This window comes from Pundamilia nyererei, unplaced genomic scaffold (genome assembly GCF_000239375.1).
Source record: "Pundamilia nyererei isolate P.nyererei 1_Seehausen unplaced genomic scaffold, PunNye1.0 scaffold00063, whole genome shotgun sequence".
Lineage (NCBI taxonomy): Eukaryota > Metazoa > Chordata > Actinopteri > Cichliformes > Cichlidae > Pundamilia > Pundamilia nyererei.
The window spans coordinates 1,494,464-1,505,122 of NW_005187464.1; the positions used below are offsets into that span (position 1 = coordinate 1,494,464).

The following is a 10,659-nucleotide window of genomic DNA, read 5'->3' on the forward strand; positions in this document are numbered from 1 at the left end:
AAAAGAAAAAAAAAGGTGTGTCCACTTTTTTCATCAGTGGCCCTAATCGTCTTGCATAGATTCAAGATGTGTTAAAAATCAGAGGAGATTATATGTTTTTATCCCCATTGTACACACTATTTGAAGCAAGACATGGAACTCACTTATCATTTCTACTAATTCTGTGCTTGTGAGGCACTCATGACTGAGAGTTAATCATCATCACTGGTTTAAATAAATTGATTAAAAATGATATTATTTCTCCCTAAAATGAAGTCCTTTGTGAACTGTTTTTTTTTTTTGTTTTTTTTTTACCTGAACACCAATCAGATGATCAGTCAAGGCTTTGCAATGTTTCTTTCCTCACATAAACTCTTTGTTTTCAGTTCTTAGTTAAATATATTTTAAATAATCTCCTATTGTGACAGAATGTGGGGAAAGTCTGCAGGACAGTTCTGGAAACTTCTCTTCCCCTGGTTTCCCTAACGGATACTCGGCATACACCCACTGTGTCTGGAGGATTTCTGTCACTCCTGGAGAAAAGGTACTCAATATGTGGATGCATTAGCTCCATAAGGGCATGATCAGCATGGTTACTCACCTAAAGAATTTATAGTCTTTATCCATAGTGATCATGAGCTAAATCAAAAGATAAAGTGGTAGTGCAACAAGATAATGATCTTAAACACATCATAGAATCATAATTTATTTTTCAAACTGCCAATTCAAAGCCCTGATGTTAGCAGTTAATGTGAGGAAATCCACTAACATCTTTCCAGGGAATACAGACACAGATAGCTGCAGATACCACAAACGAGCAGTCATTCTTATTTATGCTTATTTATGCATAAGAGCCCATGAGTAGTTAGTGGATTGTTATGTAGTTTCTTCAAGTGACTCCTCAAGTCATAAGGAAAAACTTAGCGTGGGAAAACTTGGCAGGCATGCAGACATCTGCGCGGAGCCTCGCCATCTGAAGAAGAAATTCATGCCACTTGAACTTCAGCAGATGCAGAAACTATAACGCACGCATTACAGTCGAAGCTGTTCTGCAAGGAGGACTTGAGTAAAGTTCAAATGAGGTCCATTAAGTGTTGCATTAATGCTCCATATTAGTTAGCAAGCATTCACAGCACATGGACTGCAACCATCATCTTTACTTCTTCTGCTAAGTTAACAAGTTTCCCAATCGCAGATGTATAATATTGAAAGAATTTTCTCAAATAAATTAGTGACCAAGTCATATGTTTTTGTTTTTTTCTCATTTGTTTGGGCTGATTGGTGTTTCTAATTTAGCCACATGGATGCAGAGGTGAATATGGCTAAGTCAGTCTAGTTATTTCATTCATATAATAGCTACTTTTGGTTGCTCTTATTCACAAGGCGTCACCACAATGAGTCGTACTACGGTGGCCCTGAGAGGCCAAACGTACTGCAACTTAAGAAAACACCAGCAATAAGAAAAATGCTGCAAAAGCACACGAAACACAACGGAAATAGGAAAAACAACAGCGGAAATAGGAAAAAACGAAACAGAAATAGGAAAAACAAAAACAGAAACAGGAAGAAACAGATTTCCAAAAGCACAAGGGAAGTGTTTCAGGGGGGACAATAACCCGACGGACCAGTTGCAACCAAAATATGCTAAGAGACACTTAAAAGAAGTGGAGGATCTATCGGTTTTGTGAGAAAGGAAAAGATGAGAGTTAAGTGTGTTAGCCTAACTATTAGCCTGAAAATCCATCATCAGTATTAAATGAATCATGATAAAATATGCCTACCATGTTTTGGGCTCCTGCAACTGGTCCGTCGGGTTATTGTCTCCCCAGAAACACTTCCCTTGTGCTTTTGGAAATCTGTTTTTCTCCATTTCTGTTTTCGTTTTTCCTATTTCTGTTGTCATTTTTCGTTGTGTTTTGTGTACTTTTGCAGCGTTTTTCTTATTGCTGGTGTTTGCAACATTCTCTGACTGGAAGAAAATTGTTTAACATTTAAACCTATTTTCTGCACATTCCAGCACATAAATTAAAAGTTTGTTGTGTTTACACTCAGTCTTTCAAATAGATGCACAAATAAGACAGCAGAAAATAAATAAAATCAAAGACTCAGTGGTCCTGTTGCTCTATTTTCACTTGTAAAGCAGGAGTGGGACAGGCGGAGGTTTGCCCTGGTGCAGGTGTGTCGTAGCGGTCAGTGGAAGGATCTGGGAGTTTCACATTCCCGTCGTAGCGCACTCGGTGCTTACTCTAAAGTTTAGGGGTTTTTTGCTCTAAAAATAAGTTTTCTTCCCATGTAGTGCGCAGCAGACGCTAATGTTTTTGTCACTTTTTACGGAATCAAACTCAAAGTAAGGTCAGTACTTCCACGCTTTAAACCCTACACGCTCATACTCTCTCCCGCACTCGATATATTATCCATTGTTGATCTGCACACAGCTGTTGCCACGAAGGTCACACTGACTTACATCATTGTCATGAGACACTCTCGCAAAAAAAATCACGGTTTTAGTAACACAGTAATGCAGCGTGCTTTAGTAACAGTAATCTAATGACCTTTTTGCAATAGTAATCCTTTACTTTACTTGTTACCTGAAAAAAGTAATCGGATTACACATTTTGATTTGGCAGATTTTTTCTAGCACAACCCAAATGAATTTGTATCACCTTCCACCTTTTTTTACCTCTTTTGGGACGACACAGATGTCGAATCTTGATGCCAGATCATTTGCTAACACCCTGGTGTCCTTCTGTCTCCTCTGCATCTTAGATTGTTCTCAATTTTACGTCCATGGACCTCTTCAGGAGTCACTTGTGCTGGTACGACCATGTCGAAGTCCGGGACGGCTTCTGGAGGAAGGCTCCTCTAAAAGGTCTGTTTTACTTGCGTCTCTAATGTGAAGTTCTTACCGAGAAGAAATGACAGTTTGGGGTTTTTTTGCACTTTTGCAGGGCGCTTTTGTGGAGACACACTTCCAGCTCAGATTATCTCGACCGACAGCCGACTGTGGATTGAATTCAGGAGCAGCAGCAGCTGGGTGGGCAAAGGATTTTCAGCTGTTTATGAAGGTACAATGCTCAGTTTTCCCATGCATCTCCTTTTGTTACAGATGTGAATTTGGCCATATGAAAGCAAGTCTGTGACTGTAATCAACTGGTGCTTATGTCACTTCTCACCTCCTGTGCAGCCATCTGTGGAGGAGAGGTGAAGCGGGAGAGCGGCCAGATCCAGTCGCCTAATTATCCTGATGAATACCAGTCCAACAAAGAGTGTGTGTGGAAAATCACAGTGGCAGAGGGGTTTAATGTTGGCCTCTCCTTTCAGTCATTTGAGGTAAAATTACCTCTTTTGTTGTTATTCCTGCATTCTGGCAACGTGCTAGCAAATAAAATTAAAAGGTGGTCCCTGCAGTGAATGGTGCAGTTGGCATATAGAGAGGAATGGCCAACCTGGAAAGATTTAAAACCGTCTTAGCTAATTTGCAAAGATTTTAATGTGCTGCTATGAACTTGTTTTATTAAACTTGTTGAATAATTACCTACTATACTATAGTACTATAGCAACTTTTTTAAACTTTGAAAAGTCTACAGAGTGTCAGCAGAAAAAAACCATCTCACTTTTATTGTTTGTGGATGGCGAGGATGACGCTTTGGACAGACTTCACAATCCTCTGCTGTAATGTCTATTAGCAGACTTTTGTGTCCGCGCTGTGCAGATTGAGAAACACGACAGTTGTACCTACGACTACGTGGAAGTGAGAGACGGCGCTTCAGAGAGCAGCCCGCTGCTCGGACGTTTCTGCGGGTACGACAAACCAGACGACATCAAAAGCACCTCCAACCAGCTCTGGCTTAAGTTTGCATCTGACGGATCGGTCAACAAAGCTGGGTTTGCGGCCAACTTTTTTAAAGGTCAGAAGGTCATTTTAGCAGCAAACAATCTGGCGGCAGTGAGACCTGTTTGATGCATTTGTCTGGCACAGAAAACTAGTAATTGCCATTTCCTTTTGTTAGAGATGGATGAGTGCTCCAGACCTGACAATGGTAATTGCAAGCAGCGCTGTCTGAACACACTGGGTAGCTACAGATGTGCTTGTGACCCGGGGTATGAGCTGGCAGCTGACAAACACACCTGTGAGAGTGAGTTTATTGCCTGACTGCTCATATTAAATTACTGTCAACTTCAGAATGCCACTGCTTCACGATATGAAGTACACTCTGACGAGTATGTTCCCTCTACATGATATATACTCACTATGCACACCTTTAACTGCTCATTAACCAAATATCAAATCATCGAAACATGTCAACAAGACAGTATATTTAGGCATGAAGAAATGGTCAAATGATCTGCTGAAGTTCAAACTTGAGCATCAGAATTGGGAAGAAATGTGACGCTGAACTTATCAGTCGGACTGTTCCGAGCGATTTTCTGGGATTTGACTCTCAGTTTCTCAGCTTTTAAAATACACCAACTTCTTTAAATCCTTAAACTATAGAAAAAACAAAAACTTTGCAGATTCCTCTGCCTCCATCAGTGACTCTGCTGAAGTGTTGTTGCTGTATGTCTCTGCAGGTCACCATGGAAACACTTCATGCAAGTTTCATGTTGTAAACTAAACACTATTTATTTATTTTACACTACACTATTCTATACTTTATTTATTATTATAGTGTAGTATATTAATATGTATATAAATATACTAGGCTATAGCTTCCCTAGTTCACTGCTGTGAAAAATTAATACAAATGGTGACTGATGATTCAGAAAAGAAAAATGGAAACTCCAACCTGCACTGATGAGGTTGATGAGGTGTCTTAGGGGTTAAAACACTGGGTCGTTAGCTTTGGAGGGGAACGATGCATAAATTTGAAGCCTGACAGCATCTCTTGTATATGTAGCTCTGGTCTTTTGGATAAAGTGGCCCTTTAAAGAGCTCAGCAGCAGAGACCTTTTTGTATTTTGTAAAACCTAAAGTGCCACAGCATGATAATAATAATTCTAAAAGTTTATTTGAGAAATTCATTATTTATGAGGCTACTTCATGTTATTTTTTCTTGGATACTAATGTTTAGAGAGGCCCCACTCACTATGGGAAACACACATGTGCACAATAATAATTCCATAATCCCTGCAGGTACTGACTTTAGAGGGAGAATCAAGACACATAATAAAGTTGAGTTTAGGTAAGGGTTCAGATTTTCAAAATAAAAGATATTTAAACCACCTCGTAAAACGGTTTCTGGTTAACGAATGAGTCCAGTGTGTGATGACTGCTTCCAACAGTATAATGTCACAAAGCTCAGATGATCTCAGACCGGCTTCTTGGCCAGGACAGTGACTTCACTGTACTCAAATGGCCTTCACAGTGACCGGTCCAATACACCACCTTTCAGATGTGGTGAAACAGCAGATTCACATTGTTATTGTGCAGCTGACAAATCTGTTTGTAATTTCTGTAGTTTAGAATTTCTGCGATGTCATGCTTAATTTTACGGTAGTGTGCCTAAGCTGTCAGCTCTATTATGCCTACAGTTAAATCCCACATCTTTTCCCCTGTGCTATAAATAGATAGATGTAAACCTAAAGTTATATAGGCCATATATATGATTTCTGATAATAATCCTGAGTATTTGGGACTGGCAGGTGTTACTAGAATGAGATTTTTACCTTGTTGAGTCTTGATTCCAAGGAAGCTTCCTGTTTCTACCACATGAGGGCAGCGCTCCCCTGTTGTATCTTCACTAAGAACTTAGATTTTGATTCATCGTTTTAAAAGTGTTTGCAGACACAAATAGCAGTAGGAGCTGACGTTTACTCTCATTTTTTAATAATAACAAATAATCTAACTAATGGTGTTAAATTTAAGGATGTCTTTTTCTATTTCCAGTACCACAATTTCAAATCCATCAGTGTAATTATTTCGATTATTTTTAAAATAACATTCAGTTTCAAAAAATTTTTTTGTTTTCTTTTGTTGTTTCTGGGATTTGGGGTTTTGTTTTTTGTTTTTTTTACTTTTACCACTTAAATCTGTGTTTTTGCCCCACCAGCAGCTGCCTGTGGTGGATTCATCACCATGCTGAATGGCTCCATCATCACCCCCGGCTGGCCCAAAGAATACCCACCCAACAAGAACTGTGTCTGGCAGCTAGTGGCACCCATTCAGTATCGCATCACCCTGGTGTTTGATGTGTTTGAAACCGAAGGGAATGATGTTAGTGGGGGTTTTTGTGATTTGCTAGGAAAGTGCTTGTACACATGGTTAAAGAGCATTCAGCAGGAATAAATACCTGATAAAAATCTCTCGTGCTAAAATATATGTGTAAAAAATACATCAAGTGAATGACGCACATCAATACATTTATTAACAGGGATCATTTCTGTGTGTTTCCCATCAGGTGTGTAAATATGACTTTGTGGAAGTGCGCAGTGGGTTGAGCTCAGACTCGAAGCTTCACGGCAAATTCTGTGGAGCAGAGAAACCAGAGGTCATCACCTCCCAGCAGAACAACATGAGAATTGAGTTTAAGTCTGATAGCACCGTCTCCAAGAGAGGCTTCAAGGCTCATTTCTTCTCTGGTGAGTTGACTGATGATTTAGGAAGCATAGAAGGAACTGCAGAGTAAATGTATCTGTTATGGAGGGACTCAAACACAGGACTCCTTGGCTCAAAGGAAGAACAGAGGGTTTATTCACAAACACCAGGTGAAATGTGCAACAGTGACAAAGTGCTATATACAAGGGTGCGGGGATCGGGGCTCCAGGGAATCCACAGGGAAAAGCAGGGGAACACTCTCACTCCTCTTCAGTCTCTCTTGGTGTCTCACCAGTCTCTCACTCCTCTCTCGCACCAGAATCTCTGTAGGCAACAAGGGCAGGTCCACGGTGTCTGTACACAGGAAACAATGCGTTAATGCAAGAAGCAAAACCACAGGAACTAGACTGCAGTGTCCTAGCCAGGATTTCACTAACACAGGTCAAGCATCGAGCCAGCGAAGAGCAGTCTTGCTTCTTCCCTTTAGTAGAGGCCAGTTAATGAGACGCAGGTGTTCATCTCGCAGGTATGTAGGCCAAAGGCGGGAGCCCACAATGAACTCCGCCCAGGCGACAGAGGGAGAGAGAAAAAAGAGAAAACAACACAGAATTTCTCAGGCGGATCTTCTGGACCGTGACAATAACAGTATGGTGCAGGGAAAACGGCAAAACCAGAAAGATGCAGTCCGCTGACTTCACAATGAGATATAATGTATCACAGAGATATAATCTTACACAACCTTACCCAGAATGCTTAGTCTTCGTGTGTAAACACATTCTTCCTCTTGTGTATTTTTATTATTCACATCAAAATCTGAGGATTTTCTCTTCTTTTACAGTTCTTTATTTTTGCCCCTTTAATCAAGCTAGTCAAATAATATAACAATAAAATCAAAGCACAAAATTTCAATAGAACAGAATAGAATAGCTACTTTATTGTGATTCAGAACACAGACAAGTTTGTGCACATCAGAAAAAAACATTTGGTGCATTTACTCACCATTGGACTGTACGGCTTAAATCATAATACAATCAAAATCTAAAGATTTTCCAGAATATGGAACTGAAAATGATCATAATAGTTCCCCTTTTAAAGTCTGGCTAATGATCAGATGTTTTTATGCAATATCATCAGATAAACAGCTACCTGAAGTTATTTACTTTTCCTCAGCAACACTAAAAAGCACGTTTAAACTCTGTACAGTACGACAATGTATGATTTCTAGCAGCCATGTAATCCTAAAATCCTGTGCCTAATGTAGCAGACATTTCCTTCTTGAGGAAAGGCTTAATCTCAGTCTGACCCAATAAGTTCTGATGCCTGCTTTCACACATTAGAGTGTGGGAAAAATTCTATTCTGATTATTTCAGATTATTCTGAAATGTATTATGTAAACTGCCTAGAGTACCAGGATCAGCAAGCTCTATATAACTTTTGGGAATTATTTTTACATCAGTCAAATCCTTATAAATGATATATACTATGTGTAGTAGTGTCAAAATAAAAAGCAAAATTACAAATTACTTCTACAATATCTCAATGTTACTGTTTGTCACTGGAATTTGTTGCTAGTGACAATAAAGTTTCTATTGTATTCTATTCTACTCTATTCTATGTCCGCAGATATAGATGAGTGCTCCAAAGGTAATGGAGGCTGCCAGCATGAATGTGTAAACACCTTCGGGAGCTACAGCTGTCAGTGTCGCAGGGGCTTCATGCTGCACGACAACAGGCATGACTGCAAGGAAGGTGCAGTATGTCCACTGTTCACTCATCAGTGTGATGTATGGCCTTATATATCCTTACTTTTCTCTAGTGGACACATGAAGCTATCGTTTGTGATTCACTTACTATCTAAAGATGAAGTAGTCTCCTAGAGGGAACACACCCTTTACCAGCTGCTGCATATTTACAGACAAAAGTTTGACCTTAGGACTATTTATTAATAGCCTGAGTGGGAAAGTAGGATTGCTTAAGGGCAGCTTTAGTTTTGCTTTCATTTTTGACAGTTAATATGTTCGGCCTGTTTTCCACAGCATGACCTCAGAGGATGCTTGTGCTGGAGAAAAGGAAATGATGTGCAGCTGTCATTGTTTTGCATCCTGCTTTGTTTTTGTTTGGTTTTTTTACAGCGGGATGTGATCATGTGATAAACAGTGTGTCCGGCACCATCGCCAGCCCCAACTGGCCTGACAAATATCCCAGCAAGAAGGCTTGCACCTGGTCTCTTTCTACAACCCCGGGCCATCGAATCAAACTCGTATGTCACGATGCCAAAATTAAAACTGTTCAAAACCATTTATATCGTTTTAAGTTTAACTCGAAACAATTTCCAGATTTTTAATGAGGTCGACATGGAGGCTCATCTGGAGTGCGCTTATGATCATCTGGAGATTTATGACGGAAGAGACAATCGCGCCGCGACTCTGGGACGGTTTTGTGGCACCAAAAAGCCCTCTCCGGTCATCTCCAGCGCCAACAAAATGTTCCTGCGTTTCTTCTCCGACAACTCTGTGCAGAAGAGAGGGTTTGAGGCTTCGTACAGAGCAGGTGAGCAAACTACAGTGGCCCTGAGAGGTCAAACCTTCTGCAACATAAGAAAACACAAAAAGCAAATAGAAAAATGCTACAAAAGCACTCAAAACACAACAAAGGTTAAATAAAGGACAACAGAAAAAACACGATAACAAACACAAACGCGTTTTTGGAAAAACACCAATGTGAGTGAACAGCTGCAGAAGTGACAAGCTAACAGTTGCTTTGCTAACAGCAAACATGTGTGTACGGTGTTATATGAATCATAACACTCCATGAATCCTTTGAACACGTCTCAGTGAAAGCCTTCCCATGTTTTGGTCTCCATCAGCTCCACAGCTGTTAATGTCTCCTCAAAAACACTTGAATCTTTGAATCCTTTGTGTTGGATTCAGTTTCCATTTCCAACTTCCATTGTGTTTTGAGAGATTTTTGTTTTTTTCAGTTGTCTTTGTGTTCTAGTCAACTTCTATTGTGTTTTATTCAGCTTCTATTTTGCTTTGTTCAGTTTCCTTTGTATTTTATTCAAATCACCTTATGTTTTGTAAGATTTTCTTCAACTTATTTTGTGTTTTGATTGCTTTTACAGTGTTTTCTGTTTGTCTGTGTTTTCTTAAGTTGTTTTGCATCTCAGGGCCACTGTAGTAAACAGACTATAAAATACTGCTCTGCTGAAAAAGAAGAAAAAAACCCCAAGCAAAAATAGAGTAAAATGGTGTTTTGAAGACAGAATAAAAGCTCAAAAATGTCACAATTCAGCTGCATTCCTTCCTAACTTTTATGAGTTCCTCTTTTTGACCCTCTAATTTTGTGGTTGTGGATTCTCAGAATGTGGAGGAAGCTTTAAAGCAGAGGTCAAGACAAAAGATCTGTACTCCCATGCCCAGTTTGGAGATAACAACTACCCTGGAGGCTCTGACTGTTTGTGGGTGGTAACTGCTGAGAAGGGTTACGGTGTCGAGATCATCTTCCAAGTGTTTGAAATTGAAGAGGAGGCTGACTGCGGGTACGATTATGTGGAGCTATATGACGGCGCTGACACCAAGTCTCCCAGGCTGGGACGATACTGCGGATCTGGGGTAGGGCTGAATAAAATCAGTCTCGCTCACTAATTTCTATTTGTTATTTATTTGTTTATTTACTTGTCTGTATCGGTTGCTTTTCCTCAGGCCCCAGAGGACGTGTACTCAGCTGGAGACTCCATTGTTCTAAAATTTCACTCGGATGACAGCATCAATAAAAAAGGCTTTCATGTACGCTACATAAGCACAAAGTTCCAGGACACATTACACGTAAGCAAGTGACTTTCCAAACCTTCCCCAAACCTAAATGGAGACTTCACCCCTAGCATTTGGTTGGTCACACCCATTTCCTGGCGAGGAGTGAATGCACGGGTTGATACCACAAACAACAGCCCAAACGCTTTACATTGACTTCTGTTAGACAGACTGAAGCCATGCAGAGACATTACATCTTCACTCTTCATCATCATATAGCCCTGTACCGTAACAGTTTGAATGATTTCATATATAAATATACAATCGCACCACTTGTAATGAGCTGATTGGAGCGCTGTTTTAAAATGTAAAATGTATATATTGTGATAATAG

General features: G+C 40.0%; 1 protein-coding gene across 1 annotated transcript in view; it reads left to right on the top strand.

Annotated features, from left to right (window-relative positions):
• The window catches only part of LOC102202413 (bone morphogenetic protein 1-like), a 15,781-nt gene extending 5,122 nt beyond the window's left edge, over nucleotides 1-10,659 (top strand). Inside the window, exons 8-20 of the mRNA XM_005735356.1 lie at nucleotides 408-523; nucleotides 2,746-2,848; nucleotides 2,928-3,044; nucleotides 3,164-3,309; nucleotides 3,692-3,887; nucleotides 3,990-4,115; nucleotides 6,030-6,193; nucleotides 6,378-6,558; nucleotides 8,138-8,263; nucleotides 8,647-8,774; nucleotides 8,851-9,064; nucleotides 9,878-10,128; nucleotides 10,219-10,659. Of these exons, the coding sequence (XP_005735413.1) occupies nucleotides 408-523; nucleotides 2,746-2,848; nucleotides 2,928-3,044; nucleotides 3,164-3,309; nucleotides 3,692-3,887; nucleotides 3,990-4,115; nucleotides 6,030-6,193; nucleotides 6,378-6,558; nucleotides 8,138-8,263; nucleotides 8,647-8,774; nucleotides 8,851-9,064; nucleotides 9,878-10,128; nucleotides 10,219-10,353 (2,003 nt within the window). The 3' untranslated portion in view covers nucleotides 10,354-10,659. The remainder of the gene's footprint in view (nucleotides 1-407; nucleotides 524-2,745; nucleotides 2,849-2,927; nucleotides 3,045-3,163; nucleotides 3,310-3,691; nucleotides 3,888-3,989; nucleotides 4,116-6,029; nucleotides 6,194-6,377; nucleotides 6,559-8,137; nucleotides 8,264-8,646; nucleotides 8,775-8,850; nucleotides 9,065-9,877; nucleotides 10,129-10,218) is intronic.